At 43.8% G+C, this 24899-nt stretch overlaps 1 protein-coding gene across 2 annotated transcripts in view; it reads right to left on the bottom strand.

Moving 5' to 3' along the window:
* Positions 1–12941: 12941 nt before the first annotated feature.
* Positions 12942–24899, bottom strand: part of stx1a (syntaxin 1A (brain)) — a 39607-nt gene continuing 27649 nt past the window's right edge. Inside the window, exons 7-10 of one of the 2 annotated variants that reach the window (XM_079885677.1) lie at positions 21187–21257; positions 19413–19550; positions 17048–17158; positions 12942–15547 (exon numbers count right to left, since the gene is read on the bottom strand). In XM_079885677.1, coding sequence (XP_079741803.1) covers positions 15470–15547; positions 17048–17158; positions 19413–19550; positions 21187–21257 — 398 coding nt within the window. In that variant the 3' untranslated portion in view covers positions 12942–15469. Of the gene's footprint in view, positions 15548–17047; positions 17159–17255; positions 17367–19412; positions 19551–21186; positions 21258–24899 lie in introns of both variants that reach the window. The other variant, XM_079885676.1, reaches the window with a different exon arrangement.

The following is a 24899-nucleotide window of genomic DNA, read 5'->3' as shown; positions in this document are numbered from 1 at the left end:
AGCATTTGGAAATGTAAGGGAGCCCGGTGATGACAACCGTGAATACAGGCATGCAGCTTACAGACACATTATTTTCTGGCAGCATGGCGCATCAGGACAGGGGAACAGGAGAGTCATTCCCAGCTGCTGTGTTTGCAGGATTAGGGAAAAATTCCCAGACCCTCAGGGACAATACACCAGCTACATTCCAGGGATCTAATAACATTTTTGTAAATATTGTAAATAGTTATATCTATTTATATATTTTGTATTCTTTGAAGTTATGTTGACTTCAAACTTTATGGTAAAAAATAAAAGATTTGTAATTGGACTCATTGTGCTGTATTTGTTCTACAATAGGGATAGTGAAAAATGTCCTGAATTATGTGGAAAAAAAAATTGATACACAAAATTATTGAAATGTAGTTTGTTTGAAAACACAAATATAGATTTATTTTTATTTACAATGATTTTTTTATTATGTATTTACAACTCAAATACCAGCAAAACAACATCTCAATCTGTCTCCAAGTTGGAAACAGCATGGGAGGCTGATCCTGTGAAAGACATGTGCACACAATTCAGTATTAGTTTGTGGCTAAGTTTATGGGCTAAAATAAGGGCAAGTAGATGTGTCACTTACCCAGACCTCTGCTGACCTGTGTATGTACCAACTCTGATGTCGGTGGTGGCGGTATCGGTGGCACAACACCAAGCCGCCTTGGGTCATCAGCTCTTAGGGACCTCTTTCGCGGCATCCCAATTCCGCTTGTGACTCTCCCTTTCAAGATTCGTGCTTGTAACTCAGGGATGTAATCATATGATTTTTGACACTTTACGGCGTAAAGGCTATATCTTCTTGCATTTTTGTTGTATTTCTTCCTATAACTGAAATTAACAAAAGTCAATTACTAAAAGTAATTTAGTCATTCTGAGAAATAAACTGTCATACTTCGGAATACATAATTTATAATGTGAATATGCAATTATTTGAATAAAACAAATTCTGATGAGAGTTTGACATACACTTGTTGACCCTCAGCCGTCCTGTATGTTGGCCGCTCGCGGTGGAAAGCTGCGAGCACAACTCTTGTGTCATACACTCGGGGAGTGAAGGCCTGGCGCTTGCTGGCATACATCAGAATGTGATTCTGAAATGACTCGAGATGTGCTGTTGATGTGGATGAATAAAAAAAAATTTGACACTAAAAACACCCACGCACACATGACTTATGGCACTGTTACATTTCTTTTTAAATGTCATGTCCCCACACTTAACCTGAAGCGCAGATACTTGTGGAGATCCTTCTGCCAGCGCTTGCTGAGGACGATCTCCACTAGCGCTTTGTGGTCCTGAGTGTCTTCAAGGTGATCGTGTTGGCAGCGTCCCGTTTCCCAGGTGTGATTGTTACAAACATGATGCAGAACTCCAATCCAAAGTGCCTGAGCAAAGAAAAACAAATAAACATTATCATATCACAGGAATTTGAATCATGGCATTATTATAATTTATTTTTTTATAACATTCATCCTGCTTACAAGAAACTGCTGAAATGTTTCTGCTGTCTTGCAGCACCACCAGAAATGGTTTACTATATCCCTCAGCCAGTGAAGGAGAAGAGACTGTCCTTTCACCTTTCCTGCCTTATGGTGATTAAACAAAACACAAACGATGGAAGTTATTCCTTGTAAATATTTTGATGGAGATTTAACATAAAATTATTCCATCGACATGCAGGAAGGTACAATTCATTATTAATGAAATGAGATGTTTTAGAACTTACGGTTGCTATTTTTTTGCACAGATTTTTTGCACCATGCCACATGTCCAGGCTGTGGTGAATTCTCAGATCCTTATATCTGCCTTTGTCTGGGACTGTGAAGTATGTAATCATTTTATTCCCAAGTGTCTCAATCAGCAATTTAATATTTCTATTCAAACATTTTATTATATGACCACTTACTCAAAAGGGCTCCAATCTGGACATGAGCATCCGTGCAGAACTCCACTACCTTTATCTCTTGGGTAAGCTTGTCTACTGTCTGGATAAAACCCTCCTTCTCCATGACATTGGAGTTCCAGTTGGTCTGCCGCTTGTCTATAGTGGCCACGTGGATGATTTCCTTAGAGTCAAGCTCCATGGTTGTGTAGCTACAGTACTGGGCAGAATGCCCTGGTGAGTCATTTCTGCCGTCACCTAAAGAAAAGAAAGAATTTTTTTTTTAAAAAAAAGGTAATTTAAAAATACAATACCTGTATGATAGATGATTGCAAAATTAGTTTAATTGTATAATAACATAAAAATGTATGTAGAACAAGGTCAAATTTAAAAATAAACACACCTAGGAGCACAACATCTTTCCCTTTTAGTCGGCTGATAGCCTCAGACCTCTTCTCTTCCCAGAAATCTTTAATAGGGTCAACACAGTAGGTTTCCTGGATGGTGTAGTATGTGTTAGGGTTTACCATTCGCATGTTCATGAATTTAAATAGGAGAGCAACTTTAGTGTAGTTGTTTCCAGAGAGTAAAATGTTTGTGGAAAGAAGAAAGTCCCCGGCCTGCATGCCAAACTTCAATACAGGCTGTGAGTTCCACCGCCATAGGCAATGTCCATTGGGGCAGATCTGGATAAGATAAGGGTAGACTTATAAATTCATAAGGCATATACAGTGCTGTCTGTTACCATACATTTTGATGTGATGTGAAAGGCTTACCCATTCAACACTCATTGCAGTGCCCCTGATGGCTATGTTTGTTGAAAAGGGGGCAACACTGTCACACACTAAACCAGTCCTCAAGACACCAGTGCATCTGTTCACGGGCAGAGTTAAAAATGTGACAAGCTGCCTCAAGCAGTTCTCATAGAGCACTGCTGCTCTGACGCCAACAATGTCATCCTCACTGAGGACCTTCTGAGGGCCTGGCAAAATTGGCAGCTCGGGACTCAAGGGCTCATCAAGAGGGACTTCAGGGTCAGGCAAATCATGCACAGTCTCATCAATCCCAATAGTTGGCAGATTATCAATTACCTGTGCTCCCTTTAGTGCACCACCCATTCTGGAAAAGCAGAACATCAAGAATCATACACAGTTAAATTAAATTATTTCCATGACTTTTCGGCATATAACCATGATCTTATTTAACACCCGAAACATCAGTGTGAACTAAAAGAATTAAAAAAAAACATTTCAAAATAGTCCTGAACATTTTTTACATGTAAAAACTCAGCACATAAACAAAGTAAAAAGTAGTGATAGAAAATGACTCACCGCAATGAAATTTTTGGAAGGTATTCCTCATCAGAGCTGTCATCCGGGTAACCATGAAATGAGGGTCCCTCTTCTTCCCAATCAATCCTGTAAGATACAACAAACGTACTCGGTTACTAACGTAACCTCGGTTCTCTCTAGAAGAGGGAACGAGTACTGCGTTTTTGTAAAAACGCTACGGGAAAAACTCTTTTTTCACGAAATACTGAAGCAAAAAATTATCCTTAATTTTCATACATGTAAAGCGCGTTGCAGCAGTAGTAAGCTATGGCGAGACGGCTTGCTCGCTCATTGGCTGCTCTGCGGCAACTGCATAAGCCTATCGAGCGAGGCCTGAGGTGACGTCAGGCCAATGAGGGCGCTTCGCGCCCTCCTTGCCATTTCCCGCCGAGACGGGTGTGGCTAACCTCTATAAAAGGAGCTCGAAAAGGCTGATTCACTTGATTTTCATCGCCGAAACGAACCAGAGTGAACCGTACGCACGGCAGAGAACGCAGTACTCGTTCCCTCTTCTAGAGAGAACCGAGGTTACGTTAGTAACCGAGTACGTTCTCTTACGAGAGTCCTCTCGTACTGCGTTTTTGTAAAAACGCTACGGGAACCCCTTGTAAAACGCCGTGCGTGCTGGGATAAAGACACCGATCACTGGAAGCTAAACCAGGTGTACAGTGCATAACCACCAGATAGACTCACAAAGAGTCTGGGAATAAGGGAGGGGGACCTTAATTCCCTATACTGTAGCGTCCGCAGACGTAAAACATGACCTCACAGAGAGAGTCTAGAGACAAGAGGGGATTCCCTCCGTCCTTATATGGTCGCGTCCGCAGACGCGAATATGACATCACATAGACAGGGTGGGGAACCTGAACTAAATGTGGGAAATGTGGGTCTTACACAATTCTGCCCATAAGACAGTCGGTAGCGCGTTGCACATGCGATTTCAGTGTTCTAGTTAGACAGCTGAATCGACTACACCGATAGAAGCTTAGCCTGCAAGGCGGGAACCTCTAGGTTGTAAAACCTAATAAATGTAGACAGCGAGGCCCAGCCTGCCGCCGTACATATATCCTGTAAGGAAATCCCGCTGGACCAAGCCCACGAGGAGGCAACGCCCCTCGTGGAGTGCGCTCTAACTCCCAACGGGCACTGGAGGCCCTTGACAGTATAAGCCAGCGCTATGGCGTCAACTATCCATCTGGATAAGCTCTGTTTCGAAACAGCCATTCCCTTGGAACGTCCACTGAACGAGACAAAGAGCTGCTCAGTCTGTCTGAAGACAGCAGAGCTGGACACGTAAGCTCTTAAAGCCCTAATGGGGCAAAGAAAACTTGAGTCCCCTTCCTCACTTGATCCCGGCAGGGCAGACAGGGAGATAACCTGAGCCCGAAACGGCGTGTTGAGGGACTTTAGCACATAGCCATGCTTAGGTTTGAGTATGACTTTAGAGTCATTAGGTCCAAACTCTAAGCACGCTGGGCTCACGGAGAGCGCGTGCAGGTCGCCTATGCGCTTCACCGAAGCGAGAGCCATCAAAAACACTGTTTTGAAAGACAAATGTTTGAGGCTAATAGATTGGATAGGCTCGAAAGGGGCACCTTTCATGGCCGCCAAAACCGTAGAAAGGTCCCACATAGGGACTGAAGGAGGTCTGGGTGGATTCAGCCTCCTAGCTCCCCTGAGGAAGCGGATGACTAAATCGTTCCTTCCTAGTGACTGACCCAGCGTTGTTCCAGAGAACGCTGTAATAGCCGCCACATAAACTTTGAGCGTGGAAGGGGATCTGCCCTTATCCAACAGCTCCTGTAGGAAGGAGAGAACCTCCGTCACCTCACAATCGAGAGGTGATAGGCTCCGAGCTGTACACCAGCCGGAGAAAACCGACCACTTTGAGGCATAAAGCCGCCGAGTCGACGGTGCTCTGGCCTGAGTGATGGTATTTATCACTCCCTCTGCGAGATCAACGGATATCCGTTGAGCGCCCACACATGAAGGGACCACAGCTCCGGGTGTGGGTGCCAAATCGAGCCCCCGGCCTGCGAGAGGAGATCTCTCCTCAATGGCACTGGCCATGGAGCGATGTCTGCTAGCTGCATCAGGACTGGAAACCATGCTTGGTTCTTCCAGAACGGTGCTACAAGCAGCACTGGGCATTCTGTTTCCCTGACCCGCTCTAACACCTGTGGCAGGAGGGAGACGGAGGGAAAAGCATATAGCGGGCAGCGCGGCCACATCTGGGACAGCGCGCTGTCGTTCTTGGAAAAGAACACGGGGCAATGAGCGTTTTCGCGGGACGCGAATAGGTCCACCTCCGCTCTGCCGAATCTCTCCCACAACAGCCGGACTGTTTGTGGGTGTAGAGACCATTCGCCCAGGGGAATGTTGTTCCTGGACAGTCTGTCTGGGCCCACATTCTGGAGCCCAGGCACATGCACTGCTCTCAGCGAGCGCAAATTGTGCTGAGCCCATATTAGGAGGCGTTTCACCAGCCTGTACAGGGATGTGGATCTCAGACCGCCCTGGCGATTTATATAGGACACCACGGCCGTGTTGTCCGAACGGACTACGACGTGTTGGTCCTTGATTTGGGGACAAAAACGCGTCAGCGCGTTGTGCACTGCCAGCATTTCCAGGCAGTTGATGTGTTGGAGCTTTTCTCGTTCCGACCATAGGCCGAAGAACGGTCTGCCCTCGAGCAGCGCTCCCCATCCCGAGGTGGATGCGTCTGTCGACACCATCCTCACTCCCGAGGAAGTCCCCAGGCTTACACCTGATCGGTACCAGTCGTTCGCCAACCAAGGTATCAGGGCTGTCACACAGCTCTGATTGACCTTGAGACGTAACCGGCCGGACACCCACGCTCCGCGCGGTACTCGCGCTTTCAACCAGAACTGCAGAGGGCGCATGCGGAGCAGGCCCAGCTGAAGAACTGGTGATGCTGAGGCCATGAGACCTACCATCCTTTGAAACGTCCTGAGCGGGGTAGTCGCGCCGCAGCGGAAGGATCTCGCCGCGCGCTGAATGTGCAGCACGCGCTGTGGCGACAGCCGCACTGTCATAGACTGTGAGTCCAGAATGGTACCCAGAAACGAAATCGTTTGACTGGGGTTCAGTGAACTCTTCATCCAATTGACCGTGATACCAAGATTCTCGAGGTGATCGAGTAAAATGGTTCTGTGCTCCACGAGCTGTGATCGTGATTGAGCTAGGATCAGCCAGTCGTCCAAATAGTTCAGCACTCGCATGCCTCTGAGTCTGAGAGGGGCGAGCGCTGCGTCCATGCATTTCGTAAATGTACGAGGTGCCAGGGACAAGCCGAACGGCAGGACTGTATACTGGTATGTCTGACCCTCGAAGGCGAATCTCAAGTATCGCCTGTGATGTGACGCTATCTGTATTTGAAAATACGCGTCCTTCAGATCTATTGACATAAACCAGTCTCCTCGGCGAACATGCGCGAGGATTTTCCTGGTCGTGAGCATTTTGAAACTGCGTTTCACTAATGCTTTGTTCAGCCGTCTTAGATCCAGTATGGGTCTGATACCACCGTCCTTTTTGGGGACTAGAAAGTATCTGCTGTATAGCCCCCCTTCGCTTTGAGCTTGGGGTACATGCTCTATCGCCCCTTTGCTTATCAGTTTTGATATTTCGGCGCGAAGTAGGTGTGCTACTTCTAAAATCACCGTAGTTTCGACGCGCGCTGTGAAGCGGGGAGGGCGTCGACAAAACTGTAGCGAGAAGCCTCTCTTTATAATGCCTAGCACCCAGTCCGAAACCCCTGGAAGCGCTGCCCATGCTTCTGCATGGCTGGCTAAGGGCTGGATGCGAAGCGCGCTCTGTTCGCCGTGCGACAGAGGTGCTTCGGGGCGCAATAACATAGGCGTTATGCCTGTGGCATTCGAGGCGGGGGGCGCGCTTATTACAGCGGGCAGAGCGCTCGTCCTCGACCTTACTACAGCGCTTAACTGAGTGAGGGAGGGCTGAGAGAGTCTCGCGGGACTCATGTCTGCGAGTAAATGTGGGCGGGAAGCGGGCACATTCACTGCTTTGGACGCGCTGCCTGCCTGAGCAGAGCGAGCGCGCACAGGTCCCGTTTTTACAGAGAGCCTGTGGTCTGTGAGACATAGTGTTTGTGGGCACTGGGAAGTGGGCACTCTCACTATATTGGAAGCGCAATCGACCTGAGTCGATTTTATGTGCGCGAGCCCTAAGTGTAGGGCTGTGCTTGTGTGTAGGGATGGGCACTGAGGAGTGGGCATCGACACTACATTTATAGCACCATCGGCCGTGGCCGGGACACCAGAAAATACACTCTTTTCGGGATATATCTGGGTAGCCGTGAAAACGGCTTTTGTGTGCAGGCAAGCGGGCAACTGTGCGGGCTTGCGTCTTGCAGAAAACGCTGGAACAGTCGCAAGTCTTGGGACTGAAACAGCGGCGCGCTTGGGTGAGAGACCGGCCGCAACGGGACTCACACACCTGCGCTTTCCTAGGCATGCTAGGACTTCTTCGGGGCTTCCGGCTTCACCACAATCCTCGGCCGCGGCCCGCGCTGAGCGGGGCGTCGGTTGGTAGAGCGAGAGCGGGGCCTCGAGCTGCGCTGCTGTCGCTGCTGTGAAGATGCGGCCGAAGGCGGGGGCTGAGGCTGAGAGCTCCGCGGAGTCTGTTTTTCACGACTCGCCGCAGAACCGGAGCGCTTCGGGAGGAAGTGCTTGAAGGCTTGAGACGCTTTCTGGGCTTCGGTAAATCTCTCCACGAACTCGGAGAGAGAAGATCCGAAAAGGCCAGCGGAAGACAGCGGGGCGTCGAGAAACGCGGTGCACTCGGAATCAGCCATCTCCGTGAGCGTCAGCCATAGATGCCTCTCAGCAACAGTGGCGGAAGCCATACACCGTCCCATGGCTTGTGCAGCAGACTTGGTAGCGCGGAGTGTTAGATCTGAAGCGCTCCTCAAATCCGCGATGCAGATAGCGTCAGGTCCCATCTTGTCCAACTTACGGAGGAGATCACCCTGGAATATCTGCAGCGTAGCCATGGTGTGTAGCGCTGACGCGGCTTGCCCAGCGGCGGAGAAAATTCGCGCGAGCAGCGTCGACGTCATGCGGCAGGCTTTTGAAGGCAACACCGGTTTAGTCCGCCGTCCAGCAGAGGGCGGGCAAAGGTGGGTCGCTATCGCCTGTTCCACCGGCGGAAGTGAAAGGTAGCCTCGGTCTTTCGCATTATCCAGGGAGGAAAATGCTGGCGACACAGACGAGCGCGTTCGCGCAGAGTAGGGCGCATTCCAGGCCTTCGCAACTTCTTCATGAAGCTCAGGAAGAAAAGGAGCGGGCTTTGATTCCGGAGAAGTGCGCTCACCAGGGAGGAAGCTACCATCCAGCCGGGTGCGAGAGGGGAGTTCCGGTGCAGACCACTCGAGGCCGAGGCTCGCCGCGGCCAGCGCGAGTACTCGCATGAGCTCCTTCTCGATGTTGGCTCTCGTAGTGGGCTTGCGGGCAGCAGGCGCGAGATCCTCGGAGCTCGCCCAGTCCTCGCTGCCTGAAGCTAGCAGAGAGCAGGAATCTTTCTCCTCCGACGCGGCCTCGGAAACGACTTCCTCTGATGAAGCGGCGGCAGACTGCGGGCGCTGAGCATCAGGAAGTGATTCAAGAGAAGCCGGTGAAGCAGGCGGGCGAACCGGCGAGCTTAGTCGGGCTGGAGCGGGTTCCGGGACCCGCTGCGAGCGGCGCTTCTTACGGCGCGGCAGCGCGGCGGGGAATGCAGGCTCTGAGAAGAATGCCAGGCGAGTCCGCAGAGTCACCATCGGCAAAAGCTCGCAGTGAGGGCAGCCGCCGTCAGCGAGCGCGAGCGCGAGCGCGAGCGCTGCATGGTCCTCACCCAAACAGGAGACGCAGATGAGATGGCGGTCTCCCTCGGTGAGTGGGGCTCGGCACGAGCCGCATGAAGGCATCTTTAAAAAGACGCAGCTCTTTTAGGGGATGAGTGTCACAAGGCGAACACACACACACACACACACACAAGAACAGTATAATAATAGAAAGGATATGGCGTCGGAAAGCGCAGCAGGTACGGCTGTAGAAGGCGGCGTTGGCCAGCGGCTTCGAGGGCTCGTCCCGCTGAAGTGCTTGCCTCAGACGACGCTTGCTTCCTCGTGATCCAGCGATGCGTGCGCTTCGCTGAAGAGATGAAAATCAAGTGAATCAGCCTTTTCGAGCTCCTTTTATAGAGGTTAGCCACACCCGTCTCGGCGGGAAATGGCAAGGAGGGCGCGAAGCGCCCTCATTGGCCTGACGTCACCTCAGGCCTCGCTCGATAGGCTTATGCAGTTGCCGCAGAGCAGCCAATGAGCGAGCAAGCCGTCTCGCCATAGCTGAGTACTGCTGCAACGCGCTTTACATGTATGAAAATTAAGGATAATTTTTTGCTTCAGTATTTCGTGAAAAAAGAGTTTTTCCCGTAGCGTTTTTACAAAAACGCAGTACGAGAGGACTCTCGTAAGAGAACTGGAATGAATAAAAACAACTCAATAAAAATCCAATGATAGAATAGAATAGAAGCCCACTTACACACTGTTCATGGGGTCATTGAAGGCATTTTCGTTCAACTCCTCTTCATGTCATGCATACTATGAGAATAAATGATAATTTAAAACATGTATCAGATGAAAACATGCAACCAGAGTATTGAGAAGGGACACAGACTACAGAGCTAAAAACAATGACAGTTTATGGGTTACCTCTGCTCAAGAGTTTCAATTTCCGGTGCACTTGGTTCATCTCTAAAAGCAATAATAATCATAACACACTATGAGGTATAGGAAGATACAAGTTTTATATGAAACTAGTACTTAAACAAACAATTACAACATTATTTCCATGCAATGACTTACCTATCTGTCCCACTGGAAATGCTTGACAATGCTGGAGCATTTGCCATTTGAGAACGTTTGGCCTTGATGGGGGTTGATGTGTTCCTAATCAAAAGGGTACTCTCATAACTGGACAAATAAGATGGAAAAATCAGATCATGGTTAATTGGCCAATTATTCTTACATAAAAAGAAATTGACTCCAGCAGTTGTTGACCCTATTCAACATGTTCACAAATAACACTATACGCATAGGCTACAGTACATGCAGAATTACTGTATGCGTCTGTATTATTCAATGTGAGGACACAGTATAAATGATAAATAACAGAAAATGTCAGATAACATAAAAATTGGAGTAGCCTTAGGTGTGCAAACAATGAAAGAACAATCATATTCCTTATTAAAATATATTATTATCGAATTTCTAGGTTACAAAAAGTAAAACTCACAAACCTTGTTTTTAGCGCCTTCTCTACTTTGCTCAATAGCTGCTATTAATCAAAGAGCCTATTTAACTTTTAACTATAAATGTTCGCCTGTCTATATAATAAAGTACACAACCAAGCAATGAAAAAAACATTGTAATTAAGACATTGACTTACCTGTCGAGAAGAAAGCAGGCAACTTCAGCGTCTCTTTTGAAATCTTTCTCCAGCATTAGCTCTTTCCACCTGGAAAAAGCTATCCCGACATTAACTCTTGTTTTCTGTAATCTCCGGTCACGTTTCCTTTTACGTTCTAATCTGGACTCTTTTGGCGACGAGGATTTCTTCTCCTGTGGCTCGGCATATGTATGGTCCGCCATTAAAATTAACAGTGCAGCCTTTTAAAGTTGCCGGGGCAGTTTCAAAGCCCCTCTCACTGCTCTGCTCCTCCGCTTCTGCTGGCTTCAGTCACGTGACGCGGGCTCTGAACGAAACGCGTTGTGGAAACGCGTTGGCCTAGTACTTTTTGTCCCTCTCTGCTATTATAGTTTTGCAAGATGGCGGAACTACATGGAAGCCTCCGTGAACCTACCCGTCCCATGTATGTAAAGATAATAAATTCTTCGTTTACGAGAATAAGTCAGATAATTGGCCGAGTTGTTTGTTCACCGTTGAGGACATATTTATGAATAAAAATATTGACTTTAGATAATAAAATACCTAAAAAACTACACATAGTCCCTTTAAATATAGGTGAAAACTATACCGCAAAAAGAATAAATAAAACGCTTTCTTAAAAATGCAAAAGCACGCATGCATGTTTTCTTGATATGATAATTAAAAACCAACAGACTGATGAAAATGCGGGACATTTTGACACTATGCGACGTGCGGGACAAGGGGTGAAAATGCTATGCGGTGCAACGCGAAGGTCCAGGCAGGCTTGAGTTCCAGCTCATTCTATTATGGGGTCAAACAAGATGCAATGCAAAATATATACTGTATGTTCATTAGTGGCGTTTGGTCAAGCCCTAAAATTCCTTAGTAGGGGTGACAAAAATCAAGACACTAAATAGATTGAAGATTCAACAGTTTATTACACCCTTTCAAAAGAACAAAATGTGCATTTAAGGAATAAATAAAATGTAAAACCAACATACAACTTCAAATTATGCTCGGTCCCTCAGATGGAGAGTAAGAGCCATTGGTCTAGCCAGTAAACTGAATCTGATCATTATGAATGACTCAGTTCTTCAGTGCTGTGTGCAGTGCCCATCACAACATATCCTGGAGGTCCAGTGATTCATTCACATTAGAGAAACGATGGAAGTTATAGATCCTGAATATTTAATTTTACATCCTGAATATACAGTCATAAAAACTTAATTTATAGTTATACATTTAAATGTATAGTTATAAATCCCAAATATATAATTATACATCACAGTAATAACATTCTAATGTCTTAAATGATAGCACATACATATGGTAACACTTTATTCAGAATTATGCATTAGTTAAGCATAAATACACTAGTATTAATGATTAACTTTTCCACGATAATGTATTAGTAAAGCATGAAAACACTAGTAATTACTGATTAACTTAACATATTGTTAGGACATATTAGCCATTATTTACAATTTATTAAACATTTGGAGGATCCACATTCATGCGATAAGCAAAAATAAGCTAGTAATTAATGATTAACTGAATGTACAGAAAACGCATTTTAGCCATTATTTACAACTTAGCAAATTATAAGCTATTTTTGTGTAGTGATGTAATTAGTTATATTTCACCAACAGTGATTCACCATTTATTAAGTTAACTGTGCAATATGAAACTTGTGACTATGTTTAATTAGTGCTGGTTTTACAGTTATAAATTGCTAAAATAGTGTAATATAGACAATGCCCCCTGTTCTGAAGTGAAAGTTATATCTTCATTAATTATGGCACTTATTTAATGATATTCAAGTTTATTGACCAGAATAAGCCAATAATTATGGTTAAACTACTGCAAATACAGTACTAAGAAAGACAATGTGACCCCCCTGTTCTAAAGTGAAAGTTATATCCTCATTAATTATGGCACTTATTGAGTGATATTTAGGTTTATTGACCTGAATAAGCCAATAATTATGGCTAAACTGTCACTAATACAGTACTAATAAAGACAATGTGACCCCGCTGTTCTATAGATAGGCTCTTATTTACACTATTGGTTTGTTTTAGTAGTTATTCAGCAACGTGATCTCATGAGAATACGTGTGTATTTTTTATGTGTATTTCTACAACACGTACATATACTTACATTTTCATACACTGAAACGTTTCGAAGGATTAGGTTAAACAAGACTACACTTTAAAATCTTAAAATGAATAATATTTCTAGAATCGTCTAACCATTATTTATCATGTACTTGTATCGTACATGAAAGTACACACAGGACCAGGGACGTTCTTGCAGTGCCGACTCTCTCGGCTCCTCCTTGTTTTTGTAAAATGCAACAATCACAGGTTGTTTTTTACAGATTAAAAGAAAAAAAAACACAAATCTTTATTTGCAATTTAAAGAAGACTCGTGGTTTATTAATTATAACTGGCTTCTGTCATTATGGATTGAGAGAATATGTTTCCTCAAAGTGTCAGTGACAGACATTGTGTACATTGTGTTTTGTTCAGGGGCACCTGTGCGTTATAAGTCTTATAATAATAATTTGAAAAAAAAATCAATTATTTTTATATAATGACCTATAATATCCAGAGTAAATGGCTGGAATACACTACTTTGCCCAGATTTGACAAGCCAGCCTGCCGATTTTGGGCAGTCGGAGTTGACAGATTTCACAGAAAATCCGGTAATGTATGATGGGCATTTTCAGCAGATTTTATAACACGTGTTGTTTTCATCTGTCATGTGTCTCCTGGCAAAGAGGTGTGTGTTTCTGCATGAGATTGTGTCTGGAATGACCAGTGTATGATGCCCAGTTTTCTCTCTGCAACCATTTCGTGCAAGTGTTTTAAAATCGGTTCAGATTTTAAGAGTCCTGAAGTGTGTTCCAGCAGGACCAGTCTCTTTATTATCAGAGCATGCTCTGTGTGTGTCATTCAGGCCAACACACCACCAATGATGACAGCAACTACGACTCCGAGCAGCACACAACAGATAATAATCACCGTTTTCTTCTGTATTTGGAAGAGTTCAAGAAAAAAACATGGGGAAAAGAGTCCAGGCAGCATGAAAAGTAGAAAAGAAGAGTTACTGTAATGACCCAGAAACTTCATTGCATATTTAAAGATTCGAGGAGAGCAGTTTGAGGATGACATGTTGTCGATGAATTTACAGATAATGGGACATGCCACAACTTTTATGCTGATGTAATCTGTTGCACGGTGCAGTTATAATACGTGTTGACTAATGTTAGAGATTAAGATCTAGCGGTTAGCTCAACACTGCTCTCCTCGATGCCGTCATGTTGAATATAAGGAGTGTAGCAAGTGCGTAACACTGTTGATCCATCATCCCAGCTCTCTCCCCAATGGATCATAAACATGCCACAACACACACATGTAACACACATCAATGCAAAAACACAACACAAACAGAAGTTGGGAAATAAATAGTGCCTATTAAAAGTATTCACCCTCAGCAGTGTGTATGAGCGTCAAAATATCACTGGGACAAGCAAGCAGTGGATTTCGTATCAGTCACATAAACAGCTACACGGAGATCATTTGTGTGTAATAAACTGATCACATTAAAAATGAATCTCTGTCTGGAAGGTTCAGCATTGAGGCCGAACATACTAGTGTCCTCCTGGAAGTCTGCATTTATTCGTTGGGTCGGGAAGTCATGAACGGCATCAGGTGCGCTCAAGTCATTTTGGTCAGAGCAAGATGGCGATGTACCTTCTCTACGAAACATTCAGATTTTAACTCGACTTCTACAAAAAAAATGTGTAAAGGAAGCGCATTAGTTGTGTTTTGGGATTTTTATGTCTTTCCTCAATTTATGAAGGTGTTGTAAATTGAATGGTTATATTTCTAATGTACAGTACTACTGATGTACATAACTATTGTGTTTTGTAAATGCAACTTAGTTTTATTGTAAATTTTAAACAAAATACAACCTGGTCACACTAAATGCGTCTCCATAGCATGTGATACGATGCGCATGGGTAGGTTCAGTAGTGGTGTGGGGTGCGTGTGTATTACACGCAATAAAGTGCGTATCATATGCACGCGAAAACTGCGTACCGTATACACTAATTTTCGTGTATCAATTGCACGATAAACACAATGTGTGCTATAGAGACGCATTTTCATGAGATCAGGCTGAAAAATACGATTTCATTCATTCCAACAAAATTACCTACAATACAGAAGCTGAATCTATTGCACTGACCATATTTTCTCATTGACACTTTATGTCTGATACAGCGAGACCAAGACTGAGCTTTGTGACCATCAGACTCACTGCCATGTTTGATGTACTGTAAGCTTATAAACCTGATGGAGTCATTGTCTTGCTGGAATACAAATTTGTCCAAGCATAAGCTAAACAAGAATGGCTTGACACAGCAATGGTAATGTTCTGGAGAGCCCAAGTCAGAGTCCAGATCTCAAATTCATTGCGCTTGAGCTCGACAAACAATGAAGTAATCGAATATTTTTCTTGATCAAAGTAAAAAAAATTGTAAAAAAAAAGAAAAAAGAAAAGAAAATCCAGAAAGTGAATACTTCTTCTAGGCACAGTACACTGTAGCCCATCTTACAAACGTATTACACACTCTGTCTTTGTTCTACTGAATCTATTGGCTTTATCACATATAAGAGAAGATGGAAACAGATGGTCCTGAGCTCCAGCCTGGCACAAGCTACTCCCTGTGTAATGTCTGAGCACCACTACAGGTGAAGTCTCTTGGTTAGCTCAGTCCAATGGCAAGCGAGATGATGAGGATGAGAAGACAGACGGACACACAGCTGCCTATCAGGATCAACTTCTGTGGAGGACATGGACAGAAAGCAGAGATCTTCACTTTAGCCCATCAATTCATGATATCTTTACATGGGATTACAACCCTTCTCAACCATTTGCTATTCAGGTTTAGTTCACCCAGAAATCAAACTGGTCATCAATTACTCCCCCTCATGTCCCCATTCGATTATAAGCACTGGGACTGGTAAACCACTGGTACTAGTTCCAGCAGGTTGTCACTCAAAGTGTGAAGATCTTTGATCTCATCCCAGATTCAATACTCGCATGACTTCAAAGATAACCCAGATTGTTTCTTGTTGACAGTTAAGGATGTTGGATTACCCAGGGTAAGGTTGCTCCAGCCCTTAATAAGTTCTTGCTTAAACTGGAATGTAAAATCCACAATAGAGGCTTAGTAACTGGTTGCACCATTTGTTCTCAAGGCAGAACGTAGCTAGTAGCTCGAAAGCTCTCCGTAAAGTAATGTGCAGTCGCATAATATGATGTTTACCCTCAACGACTTCAAATACGTGAGCGGAAGTTGAGCAGGACGATGTGAATTTATTAGTGAGCTAGACTGAAACCGGCAAACGCTCACAAATTACAGCCAGTCATCAAATTATTATCTTAACTGGAAACAAATGCCATTTATGCATGATAAACACAATATTTGAAAATAATATTTGCGAAACACGTCATCACTCATCTTGCCGCAGGTAGTTTACGCTCTTGAGTCGCTGTCTCATGTGATGCTGCTGAAGGCTGGGCCACGTGTGATCAATGATGTCAGGTGCAGGGGGCGTGGCTTCTGGCAGTGTTGAACCCGCCCACAGGGAGGGGCCTAGTTTAAATGCTGTTTACAATCCTGCATAGTGCACCTTTAAACTCTTTCAGCAAGTTCAGACATGATAGGTCTGCTAGTCCATTTTTGAACATATTCCGGCCATCTTGCTGTCCGTCGCTCACTGAAACACAGCAGCTTGCAAGAATTAACATTAAAGTCATCTGTCATTGTCCTACTGGACCTGTCCTCTGCGTCTGACATGGCGAATCATCAGTTCCTCCTGTTCAACAACCTCACTGATCTGTTCAGCATGGGAATAGCCCTTTGCTGGCTTGAGTTGCCACAGTTCTAGATATATTCAAGCCTGATGAGCCTCAGCTCATTGCTCATGTTCTTGGATGAAGGAACATCACCTTCAGCTCAACCTTGCAGATTCATTTTCCCCTGCATGTCATGGAAACAGTGGCTGGTTGATTTTCATGTCAGATTGTCTTTTTGCGTATGAGAGGTGGCCAGAGAACGTTGAAGAAACTTTTATACTTTATTATTGTCCATTTAGAAAGCTTTTTACGAATGAGAAAACAAATCGACCCACATCTGCATTAGAATAATGTTGACAGCACACAGACAAAGCTTCACATAACAGTATAAGGAGTGGGAATGAGAAAAGGCGGGAAGTGAGACAGACGTGCAAATGCTCATGCAGGACGGATGGCAGGCATTGACGTATCTTTCACTCACCCTTCGTGTGTTACTCTGGTACTTTACAGCCTTTGTGGTCTCTTGCACTGCATCCCTAATGAAATCCACTGTAAGCTCCACATTATACTCTATACAGTCTATCATCTCTCCCTGACCAGAACAGAAGATGGACGGCGCCAGAGAAGGAGGAAAGAAAAAGAGAAAGGTGATTTGACAGGAGTTTGCTGGATTGTTTGCTATATCTCACCGTCCTGCTAGTCTTCTGGACTTTGACCGCTGCTTTGGTGTCCTCTTTGGCCTTCTCCACATATTCCTGAGCACTGCAGACATTCTTCTCTATATTGTTTATTAACTCTCCCTAAAATAAGACAGGAACATACAGCTCACTAAACCAGTGATCTAGCAAACAGTAAACACTAAATACAACTTTTGATTTTAATAATGTATTAGTAAATGTTGAAATTACCATTAACTAAGATTAATAAATTCTGCAGAAGTATTGTTCATTCTTAGTTCTTGTTATCTAAAGTAGTTAACTAATGAAACCTTATTGTAAAGTGTTACCAAGCCAGAAGACGCAGTAGTCCAGCGCAGCGGCTACACAGAGTCATGTTGGAGATAAGACAACATCTCTATTGCAAACCCCTCTATGTTGCGGTTGTTGTTGTTGTTGTTTTTGCCGTATATCTACCAACGCAACTTCACTGCCATAGAAACCAATGCAGATTTTCCGGAAAAAGAAAGCGGCATGTCGTACGATCTGGACAGTTGCGATACACGATGTGGACAGACAATAATTTAGATCAGATTCCAATTGGATACACAAATAATCGGATTGGGACTGACAGTGTGAATGTAATCTTAGTAACGTTAAAGCAGTGTTGCAGTTAATGAGATAATTAAGTGATTAATTAAAAGGGTCATGAACTGAGAAATCAAAATTTCCCTGAGCTTTTGACATATAAGAGGTCATCTACTGTAAGAATATCCTGTAAGTTTCAAAACTGAAAACTTTTTGTTAGTCCGCATACAGCTTTTATTTTAACCAAGCCCAGTGAACGACTCATTGTGGAATTGTGCCTATACCCACATAGAAATGTTTTTCTGGGCCAGATCCGGTCTACACAGCCCCTTTTCCCACGGCCCACATGCCGCAAAGAATGACGGTCCTGGAGTGTCCCAGATGTGGATCATTCTCTCTGAGAGCTGTTTGCCCATTTTCTACACCGTTAATAAAAAGAAGACCAGTCAGTTTCAGTGTAGGCAGTGGCACGTGTGGTGCGTATGGTGGCGTTGTGACTTTCTCCGGTGTGCAGCGCGGAGAACAGGTGAAGATGATGCCGAGCAGGAACAATTCTACCTCTGTTATATAGCGATGTTTTGGCTATAAGATAACCGACACTGAGCAGAGAGAGCAGAGCTGCCAACTCTCACTCATTCAGCGCGAGACTCACACAATTGACACGCAATCACACGCTCTCACGTCACACATCCATTTTCTCATGCAGAGAAAAATCGCAAAGCAAAGTGGACACACAGACAGACTAGACAGAGCAGGTTACTTTTGATAGGAAACAAATCATCAGCTCTCAGATTCTGTCAATTTTATTACGAAATTCAAACAATAGCGTTTTGGCGCTTGTAAATGTGACGTAACACGTGGTTGTAAACCGAACACTAGTTAAAGGGATACTTCAGGATTTAGCATTAAGCTTTGTATTAGTAGAAAACCTGTAGTATTTTTCAAATTATCGTGCTTTCCTCCCTCATATCCCCCTGAGACGAGAGATTTATGTATTTTTTGTATGGAAAAAATCCTCCGATGACGCAAAAATCGTCATTTTGCGTCATCGGAGGATTTTTTGGCCCGAGGCTAAAGACTACAGCCAGTAGGAGGAGCTGTTCCGCATGTTTTCAACCCGCCCATAGGGGGATCTCACTCACAGAATGTACACAGTGTCAGCCATCTTTCTTTGGAAGCTAAGCTAGCAGGCTCTTGTTCTGTGGAGAAAGCTGAGTAGTAGGGGTTACCATCCTCTTTTTCCCGGACATGTCCGGCCGTCGAGATCGTCCAGAATGTCCGGGATTTGGCTTTTGCTTTCTGCAGTCGCCATTCATTGTTTACATGCACACCTTTTTTTTCAATCTAACTGAATTCATTCCGACTGGTGAATCTGAATGTAGTGTTTACATGAACGCTAAACAAGTGATCGGTTCATGTGCGTTTTAACATTGCTAAGAAAATTCCCGCACCTCCGTGAGAGATACGAGACTGGTGCGTCTCACAGGTGTCGCTCATCAGTAATGACGCCACCGGCCTCGCGCCGTTCTCCCGCGCCCCTCAGCCTCGTCCTGCTCACCACAGTAAACATGAGGAATTGCATATATATTGCTCTACTCTCACCTGGTTTTCTACCAGCATGGCCATGTCCATGAACATATCATGCAGCTCACGGATGTTGTTCTCCAGTTTGAGGATTTCATTGTGTTGCGTCTCGATCTCGTTCATGGCCTGTTCAGTGATGTTGCAGTCCATGATGATCTGTAGGGGGAAAAACTTAAAGATGTTAGAAAGTGGCGATGCTGAAGTTTTCCAACATAAGTCTGCTTCAATCACTAGCTGGTTTACTGAGCGCAAAAACAACAGCAAAAAAAGTGCAGTATGTTCTCAGAAGGTGATTGAAAAATCGTATCAAACAAAATATGAACTTTTGCAGCTCTAAAGACCCAGCAAATATGTTAGTATCTTAGTGTCCTGTAAGGGCCACACAAGTCAAGTCCAATGACTGAATCCAATGGTGTGGCCGAAGGTTTCCTGTCTTTTCAGTGAGCAAAGTATTTAATTCCAGTTAACATTCTGACTCCCATGTTATCCTGACCTAGAATTTAGGTTAGAATGGCAATTGATTATTGGTCATTTTAATGATTATTTACTTAGACATTTGATAATCCTATTTAACTCTTGACTTTAGATTGTAGTCATAGATTGAACTTCATTCCCATTCCAATGTCACTCGGAGTCTTGAGGCCATGTACACGGATCTCACGTTAGTCTGGGTCATTCGACAGAGGTAATTGACTAATACTATTTAGATGAGTGCCCATGCTTGCTCTTCCGTAAAAGTACTTAAGTTTGGGCGTTTTCACACCTGAAAGTCGGCACCAAGGTCCAAACCAAAGTTCATGTTTTGATACATTGTATACATTCAGTTAGTTTTGGTTTGGTTTCACATTGCTATTATGCGAGTGCACTAAAGAACTTTACATGACATACTCGCGTCCTGTCGTCATCATCTATATGGGCTGCATCTCGACATTGATTGGTTTGTAAACGGACGTGCGTCTGACATCAGCGTGTTGTCAATTCGGCGGGTAACTTTGATAAGAATGAATGAACAGACGCATATCGTTGCCACTATACTGTTATTATTGCGGCATTACTCCCTGCAGCACCAACTATACTCGAGGCTAGTTCACATTCGCCAAATGAACGTCCTCTTTGTGCAAACATTTTAGCGTAGCCGGCAGGACGCAGGAAAAGTGTGTGTATGTGCGCGCGTGTGTGTGTGTATGCGCGTGTGTGTGCGCGCATGTGAATCAGCTGGAAGAAACGCTGTGGGCAGGACTGACAGATCTGCACATAAATATTCTTCTTCAGTTGTTTAGGCTGCGCGGGAACCACCGGATCTTCCTGTAAATGTTCTGAAAGTCCGAACCATATGGAAAATGCTTTCACACTAGAAACGAACCAAACCCTTGTTCAGTTTGATCAAAGGTAGAGACTACCTCTTTTCGTAGGACCAAATTTGGTCTGTTTGATCCGGACCGTGGTCTGGGGGAGGTTTCACACCTGTAATTTTGATCCGGACCAAACTAGGTAGGTGTGAAAGGGCCCTTAGTCTCAATAGATCTGTACTCATTTAAAGCAAGACTAGGCTACCTCTGGCCAGAGGTCATGACCACTACCATAGATATTAGCCGATAGCCTTTTGCGGCACGTCTCCTAGACCCTAGACCAATATCAAGAACTGGACTGTGGCTCACCTTCACTGAGCTCATAAAAGTAAAGCCATCCATTTCAGCCACTCCGACAACAAGATTATTCCAACTTTTTATTATTCCCACTAACTAGCAGAGTATCTTTGTAATGACCAGTTACTGATGCCGTATCCACTCACCCCTGAAGAGAAGATGGGGTTGTCACTTTCTAACACGCTCTCCAACTCCTCATTTGTTGTATTTCTTCCGGCTACACAGAAAAAACATGATATTAATTGCTTGTTTGTGCTATAGCACATAAAGCAGCATATGGGTAAATGTTTGTCTTTATAGTAGTTGATGTAAAATAATGCATTGACACACATACAATGTATATTGGATGATTTTTGCGATTTGGGCCTGGGCCTGCTGTGCCAAATAGCTTAATATCTAGTGGATTGACTAGACTTATCAGAGTTATTTACTAGGGACTTTAGCAATGTGATAGTTTGAGTAACTGTTGACATAAACCAGTTTTTGTGCCTAAGCCAATATGGCTCAAAAGTAACTAATTAGAATGCATGACTTTAACAAATGAGATCACATCGCAAGCTGCTAGATACGGAGAAAGTTACCCCCATGCAGCATGAATTTATTAATATTTTGCTGGGTTTGAACAGTCAATCCAAAAGTATGGTCATGTGACAAACAGCAAACCTCAGGATAACATGCAAACCTGCACTCTTCATAAAAGCTGTGCTTGGCTGTGTGACCTCGGGCAGTTTTCTTCCTGCTGCTGTTATTGATTCAAAATGCATGTTTTCATGCCAGCTTAGCTTATGTGCTTAACTATTCACTCCTTGCATCATACAAAACTCGTCAAACATGTGTATGCTTGCTTCATTAATAAAATTGATAAATGTAGATCATACAAGATTGTTTAATGATTTGGAATAATAAAAGTTAAAGCCGTAATGAAATGGTAGATTGTATCTTCCTTATTGTGACATCCGAGTGTATGGTGGGGACTTGGCTTTATGGATCAGTTAATGATTGGATTCTGAGATGTGGGCATAAGTGCAGGCTGATAAACACGAGCTTGCATGGGCAGGGTTTAACGCACTAAATGATTGAAGAATATTGCACTCATCACCAGAACTCTGTTATTTTCACCAGAAGGTTCAGTTTGCATCTTGTGAATTTTATTTCTTTATCCATTCATGGTATTCATTTACTAATTGTCTTCATTGTGTTGATAATTGTTAAGGAGAAATTCCTCAGCTGGTTCCCCGAGATAAAAGTAGAGAGGGATAATCTGACACTCTCACATTCACCGTAAGTGATGTGTGACCAAAACTCAGAACATAATTTGGTGCCTTGTGTGGAAATCACTCAAATGGGAACATCAACCTAACAATAAGATCAAGATCAGAGTTTATATGCAAAGGTCAAATGACAAAAAACAACAAATGGAAACTGCAATTATGGATAATTAAACAAATAAAAAATCTACTGATGAAACCGCTGCCCTTTTTGAATTAAGAATAGAGAATCACTAGCCTGAAACAATGAGGTGACATACACCATTGTTAATCCTCGACAATCTCTAATTTAGCAGCTCACTGAGTTAATAATGAACAGTCTGACGTGATCACAGATCTCTGATCTATATGTACCATGACTCAGATTTGATTAAACACTGAATTCACTAAATACAGACCTTCACTGCGGACGTTTCGAGTGCTGGGCGACCCAGCTGGCCAGCTTTACTACGTTATTCTGGTAGGCAGTAACAGACTGGAAACACAAGCGGTCTTTCACCCAAGCTGGCAGGATGATTATGGTTCCAGCTTGAAGCCAATGACACAGAAAGGCCCAGATGGGGCCAGCTGTTTCCAAACTGGGGGGCTCAGGGTGATAAAAAAGGGGGATGCGGCAAGAATACTAGTGTACACAGTTAGTAGAGTTAGTGTACAGTTATGCAAAAGAAACCTCTTCAGGGTGATACAAGACCCCACTGCACTTACATATAATCAGAAATTGTACGTTCACAGAATATGTATTTTAGGAGTTCTGTCCGAAGAGACGCCCCGAGCTCGGGATTTGGCCCAAACGCAGAGTACACTTCGACATGAATACCCTACTAAGGTAGGCTAATGCGTATAATAATTCTTCTTCAATAATTGTATTGATGTTTATATTTTTCCAGGTTCGATGCTAGCTTTGTACTCAACAATTGGCGTACATCATCAATACGTCCTCAATATTGATGCACCTTAGGGCTAAGCATGCAGATAGCCCTACACCCCCACCCTAGGGTGCAGGGCCTACTCACAGTGAGTAGCCTAACTTTTATTTTAAGATTATACAGTGGTGGCCAAAATTATTAGAACATAACATATTTAAGAGGTCTCATTGGCACAAACTGAAATGAAAATGAAATGAAATCAGGCATTTATATAGCACTTTACAATGTGCTACTGTACACCCAAAGCGCTTTACAATCATATCAGGGGATCTCCCCTCTAAACCACCACCAGTGTGCAGCATCCACAGTACAACATCACCACACACCAGCTGTAGGTGGAGAGAGGAGAGAGTGATAGAGCCAATTCTGTGGATGGGGAAAATCAGGAGACCATGATTGATAAAGGCCAATGGAGGGAATTTGGCCAGGACACCAGGGTTTCATCCCTACTTTTTACAAAAAGTGCCATTGGATTTTTAATGATCACAGAGAGTGAGGACCCCGGTTTAACGTCTCATCTTAAGGATGGTGCTTGATACAGTACAGTGTCCCCATCACTATACTGGGGCGTTAGGACCCACACAGGCCACAGGGTGAGCGCCCCCTACTGGCCACACAAACACCTCTTCCAGCAGCAACCTGGTTTTCCCAGGAGTCTCCCATCCAGGTACTGACCAGGCTTCAGTGAGCAACCAGTCTTGGGCTACAGGGTGATATGATCAGATCATTTAGATGAGTTTAGATCCGATTATATAGAACTGGATTGATCTCAGATTGGTTCCACTCTTGTATGTCACAGAATTCCGAAGCTTTGTTTGGTCATGTGTTTTTTTTTTCCAAACCGTATATCCTCTGCTCCTCGATGATTTGTTAGATATGGTGGAGAAAACAAGTCTGACCACAAGATGTCGCTAATGTGCATTGTGTTAAAAGCTTCGAGTAATGAACATAGACTGTAAAAAATATGGACAAAGCGTCTGTGACGTCACCCATAGACTTTCTGAAGAACGGGTTTGAAGCCGTTTATGGGGGGTATGGGCGGCGCCATCTTGGAAAATCTTGGGAAATCCTTACCCCGCCCACCTTCTAACGCAGCGCGCGTCACTCAGCTCGCTCTGCTACTTCGGTTATCTCTGTGTATATTTTAGGCAACGAAATATGTTATAAAACACCACACTAACTCTTTTCGTTTTCAACGCAAAGAAATCTTAAACATTATAGCCACACAAATGTGGTTCAGGCAACGCATATTGATTATATTCAACTGCACATAACGTTTGCCTATTTATGAAAAAACAAAATATAAAACACAAACCTGCCTCTTTTCATTTTAAATATAATATAAAAATATTACACATTTTATGGTCCAGGCAATATGTGCATTTGTACTAAACAACAGATTTTGCAGTAAACAACATTACAGATCATCTTCGTTGTATTAAAATTTAAAATGACAAAAACTCAACCCAGTCTCTTTTTGTTAAATTTCAGTTTTATCAATATTAGCCATTATAAAAGTATACGTAAAAGGTATAAGAAGCTATACAAATAAAGCAAACAATTCAGTCAAACATACAAAGTCAGCGCTCTATAGTCTATACATCGGTAAAGTTAAATAGCTTATAAAGTTATGAAACTTCCCCTCAGCCAAAACGATTGCCCAGG

The sequence above is a fragment of the Squalius cephalus genome, assembly GCF_949319135.1.
Source record: "Squalius cephalus genome assembly, chromosome: 11".
NCBI classification, from domain to species: domain Eukaryota; kingdom Metazoa; phylum Chordata; class Actinopteri; order Cypriniformes; family Leuciscidae; genus Squalius; species Squalius cephalus.
The sequence above is the reverse complement of the archived record's forward strand: the minus strand, read 5'-3'. Positions and strand labels throughout refer to the sequence as shown.